At 36.6% G+C, this 20,895-nt stretch overlaps 1 protein-coding gene across 1 annotated transcript; it reads right to left on the minus strand.

Moving 5' to 3' along the window:
- Nucleotides 1-5,108: 5,108 nt before the first annotated feature.
- On the minus strand, nucleotides 5,109-20,849 carry LOC132562162 (uncharacterized protein DDB_G0284459-like). The gene is made up of 10 exons (XM_060226891.1): nucleotides 20,771-20,849; nucleotides 18,608-18,658; nucleotides 17,362-17,471; nucleotides 15,612-15,716; nucleotides 13,545-13,669; nucleotides 13,185-13,365; nucleotides 11,535-11,641; nucleotides 9,447-9,563; nucleotides 9,091-9,212; nucleotides 5,109-8,499 (listed from the first exon to the last, which is right to left on the minus strand). Exons 2-10 carry the CDS (start codon nucleotides 18,642-18,644, stop codon nucleotides 6,338-6,340), a joined length of 3,066 nt encoding a protein of 1,021 aa, XP_060082874.1. The 5' UTR covers nucleotides 18,645-18,658; nucleotides 20,771-20,849; the 3' UTR covers nucleotides 5,109-6,337.
- Nucleotides 20,850-20,895: the final 46 nt, after the last annotated feature.

A 20,895-nucleotide genomic window follows, 5' to 3' on the forward strand; every position in this document is an offset into this window, starting at 1 on the left:
ATTTCATATGCAGTTTCCCCTTGGTCCCTAGTTGTGCATTGTACCTTTTTTGGACTGATTCGAATTCAACATGGCTGACAGGTGGCCATCTTGGATTTTGGATGTAAAAGTTTGTTACCGCTATTTCTGAGAAAGTACTGGATGGATCTTTCTCAAATTTCATATGCAGTTTCCCCTTGGTCCCTAGTTGTGCATTGTACCTTTTTTGGACTGATTCGAATTCAACATGGCCGACAGGTGGCCATCTTGGATTTTGGATGTAAAAGTTTGTTACCGCTATTTCTGGAAAAAGTACTGGATGGATCTTTCTCAAATTTCATATGCAGTTTCCCCTTGGTCCCTAGTTGTGCATTGTACCCTTTTTCAAGATGGCCGACAGGCAGCCATCTTGGATTTTGGAAGTAAAAGTTTGTTACTGCTATTTCTTGGAAAGTACATGGCTCAAATTTCATATGCAGACAGGTGGCCATCTTGGATTTTGGATGTAAAAGTTTGTTACTGCTATTTCTTGGAAAGTACTGGATGGATCTTTCTCAAATTTCATATGCAGTTTCCCCTTGGTCCCTAGTTGTGCATTGTACCTTTTTTGGACTGATTCGAATTCAACATGGCCGACAGGTGGCCATCTTGGATTTTGGATGTAAAAGTTTGTTACCGCTATTTCTGGAAAAAGTACTGGATGGATCTTTCTCAAATTTCATATGCAGTTTCCCCTTGGTCCCTAGTTGTGCATTGTACCTTTTTTGGACTGATTCGAATTCAAGATGGCCGACAGGCAGCCATCTTGGATTTTGGAAGTAAAAGTTTGTTACTGCTATTTCTTGGAAAGTACTGGATGGATCTTTCTCAAATTTCATATGCAGTTTCCCCTTAGTCCCTAGTTGTTCATTGTACCTTTTTTGGACTGATTCGAATTCAAGATGGCCGACAGTCAGCCATCTTGGATTTTGGATGTAAAACTTTGTTACTGCTATTTCTTGGAAAGTACTGGATGGATCTTTCTCAAATTTCATATGCAGTTTCCCCTTGGTCCCTAGTTGTGCATTGTACCTTTTTTGGACTGATTCGAATTCAAGATGGCCGACAGTCAGCCATCTTGGATTTTGGAAGTAAAAGTTTGTTACTGCTATTTCTTGGAAAGTACTGGATGGATCTTTCTCAAAATTCCATATGCAGTTTCCCCTTGGTCCCTAGTTGTGCATTGTACCTTTTTGGACTGATTCGAATTCAAGATGGCCGACAGGTGGCCATCTTGGATTTTGGATGTAAAACTTTGTTACCGCTATTTCTTGGAAAGTACTGGATGGATCTTTCTCAAATTTCATATGCAGGTTCCCCTTGGTCCCTAGTTGTGCATTGTACCTTTTTTGACTGATTCGAATTCAAGATGGCAGACAGGTGGCCATCTTGGATTTTGAATGTAAAAGTTTGTTACTGCTATTTCTTGGAAAGTACCGGATGGATCTTTCTCAAATTTCATATGCAGGTTCCCTTTGGTTCCAAGTTGTGCATTACACCTGTTTGGACTGATCCGAAATCAAGATGGCTGACAGGCAGCCATCTTGGATTTTGAGAGTAAAATCTTGTTACTGCTATATCTGAGGAAGTCCAGGATGGATCCTTCTGATATTTCATAGATATTGGTTTCCCTTGGTCCCTAGTTGTGCATTGTACCTTTTTTGGACTGATTTGAAATCAAGGTGGCCCACAGGCAGCCATCTTGGATATCGACAGTAATACAGCACAAGCATATTGTCCATTATCCACCTGTAACTGACGGCTATCTAATAATACTTTGGGATCTTTTTCAAATGATATTTGCTAATAGGTGCTTAATAAAAATATCTTGTGCCATCATTGAGTACATTCAATGAAGACCAGTTCATGAACATTTACAACACCTGTAACAAACAAAAAAAATCTTCAAGAACTGAAAACAGATCCTCAAATGATGGACGCCAAGATCCCTCTGGGATCTCTTGTTTTTATAATCATTTTCAAAATAGACTATGCACATCTATTGACTAAGGTGAACCTACACATGAAGTTTGAGAATGATCCATCCAATGCTTCTCCAGAAATTGTGATAACAAACTACCATAGTCACCAGGAAGGCTGCCTGTCGGCCATCGCCCCTTGTGTGATGTACTTGATTGTACAAGAACCAAAGCAAAGCTACAAAAAATTGAGAATGATACATCCAGTGCTTCATCAGAAATAGTGATAACAAGACCTATTTAAGTGTAAGGACAGCGGACAGACATGGACGAAGGGTGAATGGATTAGCCGATCGTCTATTGAAAAAAAAAAAAAAACCAAATCCACCATTATAGTTTTTGTTTACATTTTATTTTGGTACACATCAGTATAATAAAATTTCAAAAACAAAATAAGTAGAGCTGTTATCATATATCAGCATCACGATGTATCGATGTATCGTGATTACAACAGCAGGACGACAATATTGCGGAAAATTTTCAGATCGGCGATATCGTCGTCGTCAAAAAGTAAGAAGGAACCGTTAAATTTTCAGATGAAAACACATGATTTCCCGACAAATAAAGCACAAAAAGTTGTTGTCGACAGCATTTCATTCAAAGTCGGTAAACATAGTGAAACGCTGTTAGGAAGTATATCAGCTTTTTGAAAATATGTAACAAAACGCGTGCCATGTGTCATTTGATCTCCACACCCTATCAGATTATCAGACTATTCCATCTGCTGATACTGCAGAAAATTTACTCAATTTCTGGTCATGAAATACATCCAACAATTGGAAATATTTTGTTTTTGAGAAGAATGCTGATAGAGGATATAAGGACAAAAAAAATCTGCTGTAGATGTCGTGTTTGTAAAGCTTTGTAAAGCTGTCGTTAAATACAGTGGTAATACGATAAATTAAGACACAGAATTTGTGATAAGTTTTCATTTATTTGCTGATAGAAATAACTAACTTGGAACACAGTATTAACATTCAGATTTTATTTGATAAATATCGTGCTATCAGCAAAAATTGATGATATCGCGATGCAGTTTTCCCCAGCTCTAAAAATAAGTATGATGTCTTTTTAAAAGTAATCATAATTTCATTGATGAACTGATGATTTTCAGCCCAATAATATTTTAGAAAATTTCCCAAGATTTAAAAAATCACATAATTAGTTGCTTATGAATATTCTGTAAAAACGGTTAAGTCATACACACCTTTAACCATATTAAGACATCAAAATACAAGCCATTTATTTATCTATATATCACACAACTATGTACACAAGTCTCCAAAGCATGCTATATACAAAGTAATCAGCTGTACTAGGTCACAAGGTCACGATGGTGATAGGTATGGAGCGATATAAATCATTATATACTGACACATAACGCATGCCATTAAGTACAAAAGTTCCTAAATGTAAGTGCAAGATAATTTTTAGTAAAAATAGTTACCAAAGATCATGTGTGGGATCAACTCTCTCCATTTTACCTTAGGTTGATCAATTGTTTACCATTACCAATAGGTATTGTAGCAAAATAATTGTTTAAACATCGCTTAAATCATCCTTTGTTGCACCAAGAAACTTCCACCAATGGCTTTGAAATATGTCCTCCTATTGATATGGGTAGCAGTAAAAAACATCAATATTGAAAATGAGAAATAATAATGAATCATATATCTATATGACAGTACTTCATGCAATAAAGCTTTTACTATACAATAGTAAAAATATCAATATTATTTACACTTTAGTACATTGTACATACAAAGTAAATTTCAAACTTGAATGGACTTTAAACTACATTGTAGATTTATTATGTATCTAGAATTAAAAGTCTATAAAAATGTCTGAATCAAATAAAATGATAATGCTCACGACTAGATGTCTGAACTATAAAGCAATACTTGCATGTTTGATATTCTAAGAAAAATGTGCGATAATAAACATGTTAACTTAATGAAATCAGATGAAGGAGTTTCACATTTCAATGCTTTCACTGTTCTGTTTTTTTGTAAGATTCCATGACTTTACCTCTACAACTTTGAATTGTTTTTTTTCCAAAACTAACTTGCGCAAGCCAGCCAATTTACATGGATTTTGTTCTGTGGATTTTAAGACAGTTATCATCTGTAGAAAATTTAAATGTAAAGGTCACCAACTTCATTCATGAACCTTAATTCAGATCTAGCAAGATTTTGTATATTAATAAAAAGAACAGGTATGTACAACATATCCACAAAGACAGAAATCCATCAAGTACTGATATGTACAACATACCCAGACAGAAATCCATCAAGTACTGATGCGTACAACACACCCAGTCAGAAATCCATCAGGTACTGATACGTACAACATACCCAGACAGAAATCCATCAAGTACTGATATGTACAACATACCCAGACAGAAATCTGTCAAGTACTGATACATACAACATACCCAGACAGAAATCTGTCAAGTACTGATATGTACAACATACCCAGACAGAAATCCATCAAGTACTGATACGTACAACATATCCACAAAGACAGAAATCCATCAAGTACTGATACGTACAACATATCCACAAAGACAGAAATCCATCAAGTACTGATACGTACAACATATCCACAAAGACAGAAATCCATCAAGTACTGATACGTACAACATACCCACAAAGACAGAAATCCATCAAGTACTGATACGTACAACATATCCACAAAGACAGAAATCCATCAAGTACTGATACGTACAACATACCCACAAAGACAGAAATCCATCAAGTACTGATACGTACAACATACCCAGACAGAAATCCGTTAAGTACTGATACGTACAACACACCCAGACAGAAATCCATCAGGTACTGATACGTACAACATACCCAGACAGAAATCCATCAAGTACTGATATGTACAACACACCCAAAAGAAATCCATCAGGTACTGATACATACAACATACCCAGACAGAAATCTGTCAAGTACTGATATGTACAACATACCCACAAAGACAGAAATCCGTCAAGTACTGATATGTACAACATACCCAGACAGAAATCCATCAAGTACTGATACGTACAACATATCCACAAAGACAGAAATCCATCAAGTACTGATACGTACAACATATCCACAAAGACAGAAATCCATCAAGTACTGATACGTACAACATATCCACAAAGACAGAAATCCATCAAGTACTGATATGAACAACATATCCACAAAGACAGAAATCCATCAAGTACTGATACATACAACATATCCAGACAGAAATCTGTCAAGTACTGATATGTACAACATATCCAGACAGAAATCTGTCAAGTACTGATATGTACAACATACCCACAAAGACAGAAATCCATCAAGTACTGATACGTACAACATACCCATACAGAAATCCGTCAAGTACTGATATGTACAACATACCCAGACAGAAATCCATCAAGTACAGATACGTACAACATATCCACAAAGACTGAAATCAATCAGGTACTGATACATACAACATACCCACAAAAACAGAAATCCATCAAGTACTGATATGTTCAACATACCCAGACAGAAATCCGTCAAGTACTGATACGTACAACATATCCACAAAGACTGAAATCCATCAGGTACTGATACATACAACATACCCACAAAGACAGAAATCCATCAAGTACTGATACGTTCAACATACCCACAAAGACAGAAATCCATCAAGTACTGATACGTACAACATATCCACAAAGACAGAAATCTATCAAGTACTGATACATACAACATATCCACAAAGACAGAAATCCATCAAGTACTGATACGTACGACATATCTAGAAATCCACAGAGGCAAACATTTCTAAACATCAGGACCAGAAAACATGATTACAATTTCTAGGTACCAGGTAGGAGTTTTGATGTACCTAATAATTAACAGCATCCTTACTGTTGATGAAGGAGTATAAACCTACAAACCATCACCTGTATTACCTGGTAAATGGAAAACGTTTGATTCCTTGTGAACCACAAAATAAATTTAACTTACAGTGTGAGGTTTCCTCTCCCCACTCCCTCAATTTTTTTTATAAAGAGAACAAAGGAAGTCAAAGTTATAACAGGATGTCATTCATGTGATGATCACTTTAAACTTCAATCAGAGGTATGGATAAGCCAACATACTATATGACATGGTTTCCCTCAATCATACCTGAAGGAATTCTAATTAAGGAATTAGTCAAGATCTATTACATATCCTCAACAAATATCAGCCATACATGCAACCACTTTATTCCGGGTCACAATGATAAATGTATACACAAGTACATGTTGAACAGGCAATATGTAATAGCACTGCACTAACACTTAAGAACTATGAAGCATGAAATCAAACACTTGGTACTGATATACTAAGTTGCTGGAAACCATGGTTACCTCCAAATGACTGTATAATGTAGGTACTAGTGAAGGAGTCTTCTGCACCAGTACTGTCTATCTCGACTACGTCCATCGTCTGATCTGATATGTCAGACAGAGCAATACAAGAGGAGTCATGGCCCTGACTTTGGTCATGCGTTTTCTCCTCTTCTCCCAAGTCAACCAAGAGACACTGGTAGGTATCCCCTTCAGGTCCACATTTCATTGATGTGTTATCTGCCTCCTCTTCCTCCACATCACTCTCAAAATACAGCAATTTAAGGTCAGAGGAGGTTGATAACGATGTGTCAGATGAGGTCGATGGTGATGAATCAAAACAAGTTTCCTTCACTTCATCAGCCTCTGAATTGCCACCAAAATTGTCCTGAAATTTTGTGTTTAAGGAGCACCTTACACTTCTACGTGGGGTTCCATACACAAAATTATCAGACAAATCAGATGAATCACTTGTGTCCACTATTTTTTTAGATTTTTTGCGAGGAAAGGTTTTGGGTGTATACACTCTCTTCTTCCTTCTTTCCACACTCTCCTGTCTCCTCTCTGTGAGAGCTTGTCGTGTACTGAGAGCAGGGCTTGAACCTACAGGCCTACTACTACGTGTAACCAAATGAACTAGGGCATCTGCTTCTTCATTTAGAGCCTGTCTCGTACTCTGAGCTGGACTAGTGCCAATACTTTGGTTGTTTAACACTGAACACAAAACTTTGTCAGATTTAGACCAATGGCACTCTGATTCGGTTCTTTCTGACTTGCCATGATTACTTTTCTTTAACATGAATTTCTTGCCTTTGTACTTGATGACCAGGCTTTTCTCATCATTATCGTTCTCCGTCTCTGACTTATTAAGGAAATTTATGTTATTTTCCACATTTCCTTTCTCTGTTCCAATAACTGTTTGTAATCCTTCTCCTTTAGGACCATTCATTCCTGTCAACCAATTTGTGATTGACATCTGGCCGGGAGAAATGTTGGACTTTTGGGATTTTTTGCTTTTTGTCTTTTTGGATGTTTTCGGAATATGTTCACTTGGCTGTCTTTTAACTTGAGCATTTTGAGGTTTTGAGCTTGAGCTCTTGTTTCCACTTTTGTCACATTCTGATTCTGTCCCGCTTGTCAATAAAGCCCGGAGAAGTCCCTTGCTTTTCACTGCTGTGTTGACTCTGACTGGACTATCATCATCAGACATTTCACTATCTTCAATACAACTACTTGTGCTAGATATGTTCAAGATATCATTTTTAGCTACACACTGTTTGTTTGATGAGCCAGACCTGCTTCTGCAAAACTGTCCTTTACTATTTTTAGATCGCATGAAATGCTTAAAAGGAGACTTTACATCACTGCTTTCACTTGAGGCCTTTAACTCCATGATAGATTTCTTCTTTGCTGCCCTAGATTTTTTTTTAGAAAAGCAGCCTTTACAATAATTCCATGGGTTTTGTTTATAGCTCTTTTTCTTAGGAGATATTACCACGCATTTGGATATGGATTTTTTCATTTTTATCTTAGAGTCTGTCCCAATCTTTTCCAGTCTGAGGGCATCAGCTGTAGTTAGTCCTACAGATCTTGTTCTCTTAAACCCAGTGCGGGCTCTCTTCAATTGTATATCAAGGGCTGACTGCCTGACATTACTTTTAACGGGAGAAACTTGGGTTGGTTTAGGGTTGGGAATGGTAGCTGAAGGTTGCAGCCTGCGAGGTGACCTACTTTCTACAGTCTCACCAACAACAGACAACACATCCTCAGATATCTTTTGTCGTTTCGATGTGGTATTTTTTATACTCTTCTTACGCTTTTTTTGCTGGGACTTTGATGGTTCACCTGTGTCGTATTCGTTGGAAGTTGAAGGCTGACAGTCTATTGAATCCACTACATTTAATTCATCATCTGTCTCCTCGTATGACAGACGCAGCACAGTACCTGGTGATAAAGCACTGGAGGCAGGTGGGGAAGAAAGTGTTGAAGATCTTGCGGGAAGGCTTTTCTTAATCAGTTTATCAGACTTGCCAGGGTATTCACTTTTACATTTACTATCCAAATCTACTTTCACATTTTTATTTGATGCATCAGGAGACTGCTCTTTTGTCACAGTTTTCTTCTTTCCTTTAGAAACTGCAAGAATGAAACAATAAACTAATTAAGACAAAATAAGAAGTCCTTATTGGACCCTGGCATCCAACCAACATATCCAAAATAACAATAGCCCATATCCTGCATTGCTCATCTGAATCTTAAATCCCACCTATGCTTTACATGCCTATAGGTTGGGTATTTTAAATATTTCCAAATTAAAGCTCAGTCACTTAACCCCATTGGTGGGGAAAGACCAATAGGTTAATTCTTATATCATTACTGTCTTTCTCTTTTGATTCCCAGTAAGAGTTTTTTATGGTAATCAGGTTAGTATCTCAAATATATCAAATATATAACCAAGAAATAATGTCCTTTTGGGCCAGGTGAGCTAAAAAGAAATCATATCAAAGGATAAATTTTGTCTCTTCAAAATACCATTTTCTATCTCACATCCTAGTATTTAGTCGTTTACATTAAGATACAATCAAAGTCTTTTCTTGGGGAATAAATCTTAAATATTGAACTTTTGTAGTGCTGGTCCAAGTGAGGGAGTTCCATGTTACTATTTCAGTCGAACTGTGGGTAGTGTGCAAATCACACACACACATATATATATGCTGAAGAACTTACTTTTCATTTCAACAGTCTTACAATCTTGGCAGACATTGTCCCTGCCAACCTTGGACAGACTGTGACAACCTACATGTGATCCCTGTGATCCACACCAGCTACATACGATGATCTCCCACTTCCTATAAACAAAAAATTAGCAGAAAATGAATAATTGATTCACAAGAAATTCACTTAGTTCTTAAGTCAAGGCAACATTCAGAAAATTAAGTCAGATAGCACCTATGTCTATTAATATCAGCATCCTTTCCCCCTCTCCTTTAAAAAAAATAAAAAATAAAGAAAAATATTCCCTAGTTCTTACACAGTAAAACAGGGTCCGTCTGTCAAGGTTATCTGTAAAACAAGGTACTCACTGCCCATCCTGATTGTAGTCCCTGCCCTTAGGACAATGACAATGTTTGGCATCACAGTGAAGGTATCGCTCTAGTAAGTCACGAAACGCATCAGGTTCTGTCTCCCAAGCAGCATCCCTGTTGGTGACAAGGCATAAATTTTAGTTTTTCCCCCCTTTATTTCTGTAAAGTAAATCATGTGATGAACCAATATAAAGCAAAATACATTTATATATCACCAAAACCATGGACCTGATGTGAAGTATAACTAAAAACAAGAGATCCTGCAAGGGTCTTAGTACCCACCACTATTCAATCTTTTTAAGTCAAATATTTTCCTTTCTATCCTATGTTCTTACTCTTAATTTTATGAAATTTAAATACTTCCCTAAGATGATCAGTCACAAAAATCAAAAGGGCACAACCTGGCTTCAAACAGACCCTGTACAGTATAGTGCAATTTCCTCAAACTGATCCTTCTCAAAACAGAATGAAATGGCAATGTATGGAATGATATCCTTTTTATTATAAAAATCCCATGGGCGAGAATGGTGGTCATGTGGCACAGTGTTAGCACACTTGCCTTTCACTGGGCTTCAATTCCTGAAATGGATGCGAAAAGGTAGGGGGTCACCTGTCTGCACATATGAGTTTTCCCTGAGTACTCCGGTTTCCTCCCACAGCAAGACCCCTTGCACTTACATCCAAGCCAACAAGAGTGATTAACATAAGTTGAAATAACTTGATTTGCAATTGTTGTAAAATAAATAAAGTTTATCTTTATTTCTTATTGGTAACCTGAGTAAGGATGGTGTTTTTGTTCATTTAACATATCATAGAATTAATAAAGTAAGATAACTACATTGTACATACAATGCAAATATTAAATGTGTATAACATTAACTGACACCTCATGTCAAGGCTCCTAACCACATTTTAATTAAAAGAAATTACCCTAAAAATATTATTTCTCTATTGAAACTCTTCCACCAACTTTCTAATAAGTTTCAAAATCAAAAGAGCACAACTATGGACAAAGGGTAACCTACATATGAAATTTGAGAAAGACCCATTCTGTACTTTTCAAGAAATAGAAATAACAAATTTTCATTGTTGAAATCTAAGATGGCTGTCTGTCAGCTGTTTTATTATCATAGTCAGCCCAAAAATCAAAATCTGAAGATGGTGGGCTAAAAAAGAGATGATGTTGTGATGTTAACAATGTTCAATGAACAAGTGATCCCAAAGGGATCTTGGCATTCACCATCGACTGATCTTTATTCATTCTATGAAAGACTGATCTATTCTCCACTATTCCCTCCTTTCCCATTTTCCTCCTGATCACCTGATAACAAGGGAATCCAATATATAAAATCTAGAAAATATCTAACAAGAACTTTCAATACTGATAACAAACTTAAGCCATCAAATCCAAGATTATCTTCTGTCAATTATCTTGAGCACATATGAATAGACCAAGGGCAATCAAGCTTTAGAAAAATCTTTCCAGTACTTCTCCAGACACAGTGAAATGAAGGCCAAAATCTAAGAAAGCCATCTCTTGATCATTTTGTACCAGAGAACAAACTCAAAATTAAATGGCCACAACTAGGGGCAGTGGGAAACCTACTTAGTAAGATAGAGAAACATCAAAAAGAAGTGATAGCAAGGATAGTTTATGGATGGAATGATGGATGGATGGATGGATCATAAATGAAAAGTGATGATTGTAAATAGATCATCATCAGATGGTTGGCTATTCACATATTGTTATACTACAGAGCAACTTCCCTAAACTCTCTCAAATCTGATCACTTCTTCACATCAAACAAAATCTACAGAATTGTTTCTTCTATAGACTGAAAAATGTCATTATACTGATCTATCTAAATTCTGAACATCATCATACATGCTAGTAGAATTTGTTTAATAATTAAGCATTTAAATAGATGAAGGAATAAAACTCTGCTTGATATCTATTTGAAACACGATCAAAACATGGACAGAAAACAACATCTTGCTCTTCTGATTATCTATATAAAATCCCATTCTTGAAAAAAAGGCCAACAAGGCCTGGCGGTACTGATTATAGACTGACAATGAACTCACTGGTCTGGAAGGTAGATACCAAACTTGAGCATCTCTTCCTGGAATATCTCTTTGTTGTTACACAGCGGACACTTAAAGAAGTACAGACCTGCTGTCATTGCATGTTTCTGTAACAAAGTTTGTATTTTATAGAGAAAACAAACAGACCCCAATGGACAATTTGTCATGCTTTAAAACTGGTTGTATTTATTTCATTTACAACTAACTTTATTATCATCATGGCCCATATTGACATCATTACAAGGAACCTATTACATCAGGTAATGGTACAGGCCATATCGTATACTTCCAGAGCTGTACAGTGGAGTGTACAATAGGGCATCAAGCCGATTTGTCTTGCAAAAGATGTATTACATCAATGTATTAACAAGAATAACGCAGGGCAGGACAATATACGCCCATCCCATGTCAAAGAAATAAATGGATATGGTTACAATGGGTAAAATTTTTTAGAGGGTAAACAGTGCTATAAGGATAAAACATACCAAGTGTTAAACAAGAGGCCCAAGGGGCCTTAACGGTCACCTGAGGAATATATGTCAATAATCTGGGGATTTTAAAATGTTGCAAAAATGTAACAACACTTGTGCAGGACCATGTGTAAAACATCTGTACCAAGTTTGAACATGACCCACCCAATGGTTCTTGAGGGCAAGTCCATAATGTCTTAGCCAAACAGAGGCCAGGGTGGCCATCTTTGATTTTGAATGGCCCCAAAAAGTTAAAACACTTGCCAGGACCTTGTGTAGAACATTCGTATCAAGTTTCCCTTATTGGAGCCATGCCCTTTTTGTTCGAAAACTTGAAGTGGCTTCCCATGGAGATGCTTTGTGCCAACTTTGGTCAAAATCCATCCAATGGTTCTTGAGAAGAAGTCATTTAAGGAAGGTTTTTACATATGGCCCCTTTTACACCCCTTATGGACCCCAAAGGGGACATAATCACTTTTTTCAACATAATTTCATATGTCCTTCACTAAGGGATGCTGTCTACCAAATTTGGTTGAAATCGGTCAAAGTTGAATTTTTTACCCTTTTGAGCGCCCCCCTAGTGGGGCCGTTTTTGACCCAATTTTTTTTTCATTCGCAAACTTTGTAGACCTTGCCATAAGGACTCTAAATATCAAGTATGAACTTAATCTGACTGTTGGTTCATGAGAAGAAGATTTTTAAAGATTTACCTAGTTTTACCCCCTTTTCCCCCCTCCTGGGGCCCCTATTGGGGTCATGCCCTTTTTCTTCGCAAACTTGAAGCGGCTTGCCATGGGGATGCTTTGTGCCAAGTTTGGTCAAAATCCATTCTGTGGTTCTTGAGAAGAAGTCGAATACGTGAAAAGTTAACGACGCATGACGACAGACAAATCATGATGGCAATAGGTCACCATGAGCCTTCGGCTCAGGTGACCTAAAAACTGAAGCTGAAGGAGGAGATATATGGAGAACATAGAACAGTTAAAAAACAAAGACCCATAACTCTTGCAAAAACACAATGCTATTAATAAAACACCATTTCACGGTTAAAAAGTTTACGGAGTTTCAGATAAATTGCTGAGAAACTGAGGAAAAAGATTACCATACAAAAATGAAATATTTTATCATTTAACAAATTAAAAATTTTCCATCACTTAAGTTGATGTTTGTGAATACCAACCGAAATACAGGATCTGTGGAACCAGGAATTATGACAGCAAGGAGCTCGCAGAGTTTCATTGGATGCTCTTGTCTCTACAGATGTCATGCAGATAGCACAGGTTGTGTTGGCAGTACCATAGAATGCTAGGCGGTCACTGACAGACACCATCTGTCGAGGCCTATGATCCTCACAAAACGATCTGTTACATAAAGTATTATGCTATATCAATTTCTTATCCATAAGTCTGAGATATTTATCACAATCGAGAATACACAAGAATTATGTTACTGTTACGTTTTACTCTTCATACTTTATCATCAATTCATTTAAAGCTACATGCGATGTCAAAAGAAAAATATACATGCATATCATTTTTACCTGAAAGAGTCATAGTACTGGTGCATTGTACCACTAGTTTTTCCACATCCAAAGTGGAAGACACGTCGACAAGCTCCAACTACGCAGCCGATAGTTGCACCCTTTTGTTTACAGTATGTACAGCGCTGAACAGAAACAAATACGAAAATGATGACTATAGTATGGAAATCATCAATGTATTTAGTATATTTGTTTTCTGAACCAGAAGATAATTGTAATGAAATGAAGTCCTCTACAAGTTTTCAGATGTATGCTGTCTACTCATATTTCTTTTGTCAGCAGATTTCTTATGTTGACCGTCAAGGATTTCCTCCCATAAATCTTACAATGCTTAATTTTGCATTACACGTTCCTCTAGAAAGGTAGAATCAACTATACTACTCATAATTTGATAGGGATCACACCTAATAATTAGCAAAATTTTCTTTTAAAATAAAATAATATGTATTCCTTATATTTGTTGGTTTATATCTGTACCGAGGTCTATGTGTATCGGGTGTTTATGTGGTCAGTCACCTGTAACGCCTACACTTCACGTGTACACGCACGAGCCTCCTACGTGCAGATTGTCATCAATACGTTTGTGGCAGAATATTTCGCTTCTTGCTTTACATTTTGAATTTTAATGGTTTGAAAATGCCCCAACAGCAGGCAAGAAGACGTCTAAGCACTTCAGATATGGACAGGGGCATTGGTATGATCCAGTCTGGTAGGTCACAAAGGGAGGTGGCCAATGACCTTGGTGTGTCCCAGAATGTTGTGTCTCATATGTGGAATCGTTACCAAAATTATGGAACTGTCTCCAAAAGACATGGTGGGGGTAGGGAATGACTTACCTCGCAGCATCAAGACCGCTACCTTGTTATTGCAGCTCGACGTCAAAGGTTCATCAACGCTACATCACTACGTAATGACTTCTAGAATGCCACGGGAACTCGTATCTCCACACAAACTGTGAGAAATAGACTTCATGATGCTGGTTTAAGGTCGCGCAGACCTGCTGTGAGAATTCCTTTGCATTACGACATGTTCAAGCTAGACTTGCTTGGGTTTGTGATCATGTGAATTGGAACCTCCATGACTGGTCCCCCGTACTTTTTTACAGACGAGTCTAGATTTTGCTTAGATTTCACTGACCGACGTGCCAGGGTGTGGCGACTACCAAATGAGAGGTTCCGTGCCGCTAACGTTTCCCAACATGACCGATACCGTGGTGGATCTGTTATGGTTTGGGGTGGCATTAGCATGCAAGGCAAGACCGACTTTCATGTGTTCCTTAATGGCAGTTTGACTGCACAGAGGTACTGTGACGAAGTCCTGGACGTGTACGTCAGGCCTTATGCTGGTGCTATAGGTCCGGAATTCATTCTTATGGATGATAATGCGCGACCACACAGAGCTCGTGTGACTGAACAGTATCTGGAAAGGGAAACAATTGAGAGGATGGACTGGCCAACCCGATCTCCAGATATCAATCCTATAGAACATGTGTGGGACATGCTTCAGAACGCTGTTTCGGCGAGAAACATCCAACCTAGAACGCTTCAGGAACTTCAAGCAGCTCTCGTCCCTGAATGGACAAGTATTCCCCAAAACCAGATATGAGACTTAATCAGAAGCATGCGCCGCCGCTGCCACAGCGTAATTGATGTTCGAGGACGTTATACTCGATACTAACACTGTATTTTTCGCTGAACGAAACTGTTTCATAGGACTTAATTGTTCGCCCCTCTTGTCGTAATTTGTGATTTTCGGGGTATCTGTGTACAATGAGCATTGAAGCAAATTAATACTGTTATTCTTCGCTTGGTGTTGTTAAATCTTCATCTTATAATGCCGAAATTTGTATAAATTGAACTGTAGAATATATTCTTAAAATACATACCGTTACACATTAAATAAAAAAGTGATCCCTATCAAATTGTGAGTTTTATACTTTCAAAGATATACACTGAATCGAATTGCTCTTGTTAAGAATTATACCGGATTCTGAATGTAGTGGAGACCTAAGCTTACAAAACTTTGAGCATTTTCTTCTGATGCTTCATTTTGTTTGGTGTTCCTTACCAATCTTGCTCCTCGGCGCACTTCCTTCATTATGTCTTCAGGCATGAAGCCAAAGATTCCCTCCTTTTCTGACTTGCCCCCTTGGCTCAAACCACTGGAAAACAGCTGAACAAAGAGTACCAGTTATACATTACTGTCGATGTTAAACTTTGCCTATCTGAACTCCAAACTGGTCAAAGTTAAACCCAATCTTCACCAATCTGAACTCTAAATTGGTCAATGTTAAAGAGTAAAAGCTAAAAGTATTGTTGATATTACAATATAGACAACATGTAAGTATTTGATATTACAATATATACAACATGTAGATAATTGATATTACAATAAGTAATTAATATAACAATATATACAACATGTAAGTAATTGATATTACAATATATACAACATGTAGATAATTGATATTACAATAAGTAATTAATATTACAATATATACAACATGCAAGTATTTGATATTACAATATATACAACATGTAAATAATTGATATTACAATATATATGACATGTAGGTAATTGATAATACAATAAATGCAACATCAAATAAATTGATATTACAGTGAAACCTGCTTAATATCATGTTCCATTTGTCTGGGGGAAATATGATAATAAGCGGAACATGACATTAACAGTTGACACATTTTTCCGGATGTCCAAACTCAGAAGTTAATTTTCAGATATGCTAAACTGACGTGATTCTAACAGAAATTGTTTGAAGACAATAAATTTGAAATTTGATTTGTTTTTTCCCATAAGAACAGTGATTTTCCTTAAATTTTGTTCGTTTATTCCTTGAAATATCTAAACGGCAATTATGAGTTATCGTGAACGATCATGACAACTCGTGTCATATTCAGTTTACACCTGGTCAGATTGGTACATGACGCTACCGTGTCATCAGCTGATGTTTTGCCATAAAATTTATTCATCCATTACTGTATAGGCTTCATAATGGTGTATTTGTTGCAAAGTTGGTATATACAGAGTGTATCTCTGCAACTTCAATAAAATGTGTTTTGAAAATTACAACTCAGAAATTAGCCAACAGAGTGTTAACTATTCACCTTTGAAACATAACATTTCATTGGCTGTTAAATGAATGGTTATTTTTCATGGCCAATCAGATGTCATGAAACACAACATAGAGAAAACCCAGTTTCAGAACATTTTACTGTCACCTTACCAATGCTCACGATAATTTAAGTGATAAATGATTTAAAGAAATTTTAAAACCTTGACATTAACATCATGACCAATTGGGTTTTCAATCCTCATTCCTTCAATACTCCCCCCCCCCCCCATTGAACGAATCATCAAAGAAAATTATTATGATAGCCTTAAGCCACCCAGTGAAGCTTTTCTGGGCAGGTGTGATAATTTTCTATAATAAATTATGCTTAATCCTAATTTCATTTCGCAAAACCTGAAGTTCAAATTGGTTATTTTAGCACTTTAAGCTTTGTATCGGAAACAAATTCTTATGAATTTTAAAGATGGCAACATTGTAATAATACATAATGATTCCATCTTGCTTTCATTATTTGTTGTATTTGGTACTTTCAGCAAAAAATCTACATCAAGTCTCAGGTCCTTGACCAATTAAAACTATTTCCTGCTAAATCATGACAAAATGGTTGAACCTTTTTTTTTTAATGTTATGAATAACAATTCTGACTCACCACAAGTGAAGTTAGAGAAAACAAACATCTGTTTTAGTCAAGCTACACATAAAGACTTCTGTATATATATTTCTTACCATGCAGAAGTAATGGACAGTGAGGTTGCACTTTTTAATCATTTTGCCAAATGTTTCTTCATTGTCCTCAGAAAGATTGCAGAAAGCACAGGCATTGGGATCTATCACAGCTGGAACAACAAATTAAAGAAATCAGTTTCAGTTATAATACAATTCACATTTAACAATAGCATTGGGCACAATAAATGATGTTATAATTTAAACTTAAGTGACAAGTATTACACAGAAGTCACCTTGTTAACAAAGACAACATTAACTACATTGTACATAAAAGCAAATATTTTGTATACAAAACAGGAAATTTTTTAACTGCACTTATGGATTTATTTTGATTAGAATTTTATGAAAAAATTAAAGTTTCTTAAAAAAACTATCGTAAACAATGCCTTCTCCCTAAAGGGAAAATACAAGAACCTGCGCCATGTTCCAGGGGTGCAGAGAGCAAAAGTGATGGGAACCCCTGTAATATCGAGGATGTTGTCCTCTTTACTTTAATATTCTGTCATTTATTCAGATATCACCTGACATCACAGACAAAGCACAACATGGGGATTCCCTACCATAAAATCATGTGTGTTATGTAAAGCTGAAATACAGTAAAAAAATTGAGCTTAAATCATGGTAAAGACACATTTACATAATGCTGTTATATAAGGGGAAGAGTAAAAATGTGTTCATGTCTCTGCTTGGTAGCCAGTAACATCTTTACATATCGCTGTCTAATTAAGCAGGACCAATTTCTGTTATTCATCTGATGTGATTTGGCTCTGTTTGCCGTCTTATATTTCAACAAAATTGACTTTTTGTATTGTTCTTTTGTTTATTGTTCCTAACTGAGCCCGACTTCAGCAATCTTATGGATAATCTCTTTCAGTGAATTGCCAAGGTCAGTCACTTGATTTGACTACAACAAGTTGACTGTGCATGTTCATATCTAAAATCACTGGTGGGATTAATCTTCAAACTTCTGGTCAAGTTAACACTTCCAACTTTTTGTGATTTAAGAACTCTTGAGCTACCTTTGAACTTAGCCTGTTGTATCAGTGTAAAGTTAACAACTTACACCAATTAAGAAAAGTCAGGATTTTCATTTCGTTTTTTTTCTATAACTTAAAATTGCTTCAACAACATAAGGTCCTTTTAGGACCAACAAGAAACTACAGTATATCTTTGAAATGAAAATATAAGTTAGTGTGTTTTTTCAGACATAGTCATAAGGTTAGAGAGAGCGTTAGTAATAACTTACTTGAGACACTCTCCCTTTTTTTCTTGCAGCCAGGCATCTTGGTCACAGAATCTGAAAAATTCATTGAATTAGTCGCCCTGCATGTAGCTAGTATCAACAAGAGATCCCAGAGAGATCATGGCGCCCACCATTGTTTGATCTTCATTTTATTTGCTGTATGGAAGTTCGATCTTTTCCCTTTTTTGAACATTCCTTTGCAGATATAGTGATGATAATTGTTGCCTATAAGTCATTTTGTTTCTTCTGGTCAGTCCAAAAATCATACTGGCACACTTCTTAAGAAGTAGGGATATCAACCTTTCCTAGGCAAAATCCAAAATGGCTGCCTGTTGGCCATTTTTATTTCTGATCAGTCCCAACTACAGTCCAAGAGGAACCTATACATGAAATTTGTAGATTTCAAGAAAAAGCAATAACAAACATTCAAAGTCAAAATCCAGGATGGCTACCTGTTGGCTATTTCATATGCTGATCAGTCCCAAAATCAAATAGGCACAACTACTGGCCAACAGGAACCTACCTATAAAATTTGCAAAAGATCCATCCAATACTTCAAGAAATAGTGATAACAAAAATAGTTAGAGCAACTTCAATAGCCCACCATCTGAGGATGATGGGCTTATTACCTGTAATTTGGCAGCAAAAGCACCTCATGCACGATCAGATTGCAAGCTTCAATTTAACAAGAGGAGCACCTCATGCACGATCAGATTGCAAGCTTCAATTTAACAAGAGGAGCACCTCATGCACGATCAGATTGCAAGCTTCAATTTAACAAGAGGAGCACCTCATGCACGATCAGATTGCAAGCTTCAATTTAACAAGAGGAGCACCTCATGCACGATCAGATTGCAAGCTTCAATTTAACAAGAGGAGCACCTCATGCACGATCAGATTGCAAGCTTCAATTTAGAGGCTCATAGACCTTAATGGTCATTTAAATATTGCTATAACAACAAGTATCTTACGGTATTGAATCTGTGTAAATTCAAAGTAGTTAAAATGTGGTTTAAAACACATGTTACTAAAAAACAGATGAAAAAAAAGCAAAATTAACCATTCACAGTAACAGTACATCTGATTTCCTGTTTACCTGATCTAAGGTTTAAAATATGTAAGGATCAGGAACCTCTGTCATTTTCCGTAAACGAGAAATATGTTTGTGGATAAATTCTTTTACTCTTAGACATGGAGGAGAGTGACATCATAAATTGTGTAACGAATGAGCATTACCTAGTGTGTCTTGCATTCAATCTGTCATCAAATTGACGAATATTGACTCATTGACAGACCTAAACAGCTAATTTGCATCTCATAATATTGATCATACTGCGCCTGCTTTTATGCAAATAAATATGTGTCAAAATATTGAAATAACTGATCTTGTTGAAGGAGGAAAAACTTCACAAAGATAAGATATTTTTGTTATGATTAATTATGTATGTTATTGCAGCTAACACTGAATGATGTTGCAAAGAACACATTTATCATTGAATTGCATGAAACAAAAACAAAAAGTTTTGAATGTATTAAGACCACTACCGTAGGGAGTTCTAAAAGTAAGAAAACCAAATCCAAATTCAGGTCAACGACATCTTGAGTGCAAACTGTGTTAACCCAGAACGTTTTATATGGTGCTTCTGGAAAACAGGAAGAAAAACATCCCCTTTAGGCTTTACAGAAATGAATCTTATTCGATGCAGAACTCCAAACGGTATTATATCATAAAACAACATTGTCGTCATGAGCTACGTTTTTTCATCAAATATTGAATGTTGTTTTGGGGAACATAAGCTATAACTGAATTTGTAAAGGAAGCTTCGCCGTAGTAAACTCTGCAAAGCCAAGTGTGACGACCCCCTGAGTTGAAAGGCAGGGTCGGTCCACATGAGAAATCTTAGGAAAGCAGAATTCATGTCAACGATCTTCACAGTACTAACCAGAAACTAAGAATCACTATGTATTCAGTAAGTAGACCTACATGCAATTACGACCACATGTTCTCAACTAATGCCGGATGTTCGAGTAGCACCTATTGTTTTGCTATTTAGTGTACAAGCACGTCACATCTTCGACATATTCTATATAATTCGAACAAGACGACACGTGGCATACTCATAAATCATCTGCTGCAATCATTGTAAATCATTTAAGTTTATATACCTTAAATGGCAAACCCTTGCTTATAATCGCCTGTCTTTCGTTAGCTAAGACATCTCTTTACAGTTCATAACACCCATTCCTTCGCCGTTTTCAAACCTTGCGGCGGGTGACATAGTCACGTGACA

The sequence above is a fragment of the Ylistrum balloti genome, unplaced genomic scaffold (genome assembly GCF_031769215.1).
Source record: "Ylistrum balloti isolate Yb309-2 unplaced genomic scaffold, AGI_CSIRO_Ybal_v1 Utg371358, whole genome shotgun sequence".
Taxonomy (NCBI): Eukaryota; Metazoa; Mollusca; class Bivalvia; order Pectinida; family Pectinidae; genus Ylistrum; species Ylistrum balloti.

Coding starts and splice junctions, on each gene's coding strand:
- LOC132562162 (XM_060226891.1), bottom strand. CDS start 18,644: ATGCCTGGCTGCAAGAAAAAAAGGGAGAGTGTCTCAA. Junction 11,642..13,184: donor TCCACAGATCCTGTATTTCG/GTTGGTATTCAC, acceptor ACTTTGTTACAG/AAACATGCAATGACAGCAGG. Junction 9,213..9,446: donor GACTACAATCAGGATGGGCA/GTGAGTACCTTG, acceptor TTTTGTTTATAG/GAAGTGGGAGATCATCGTAT.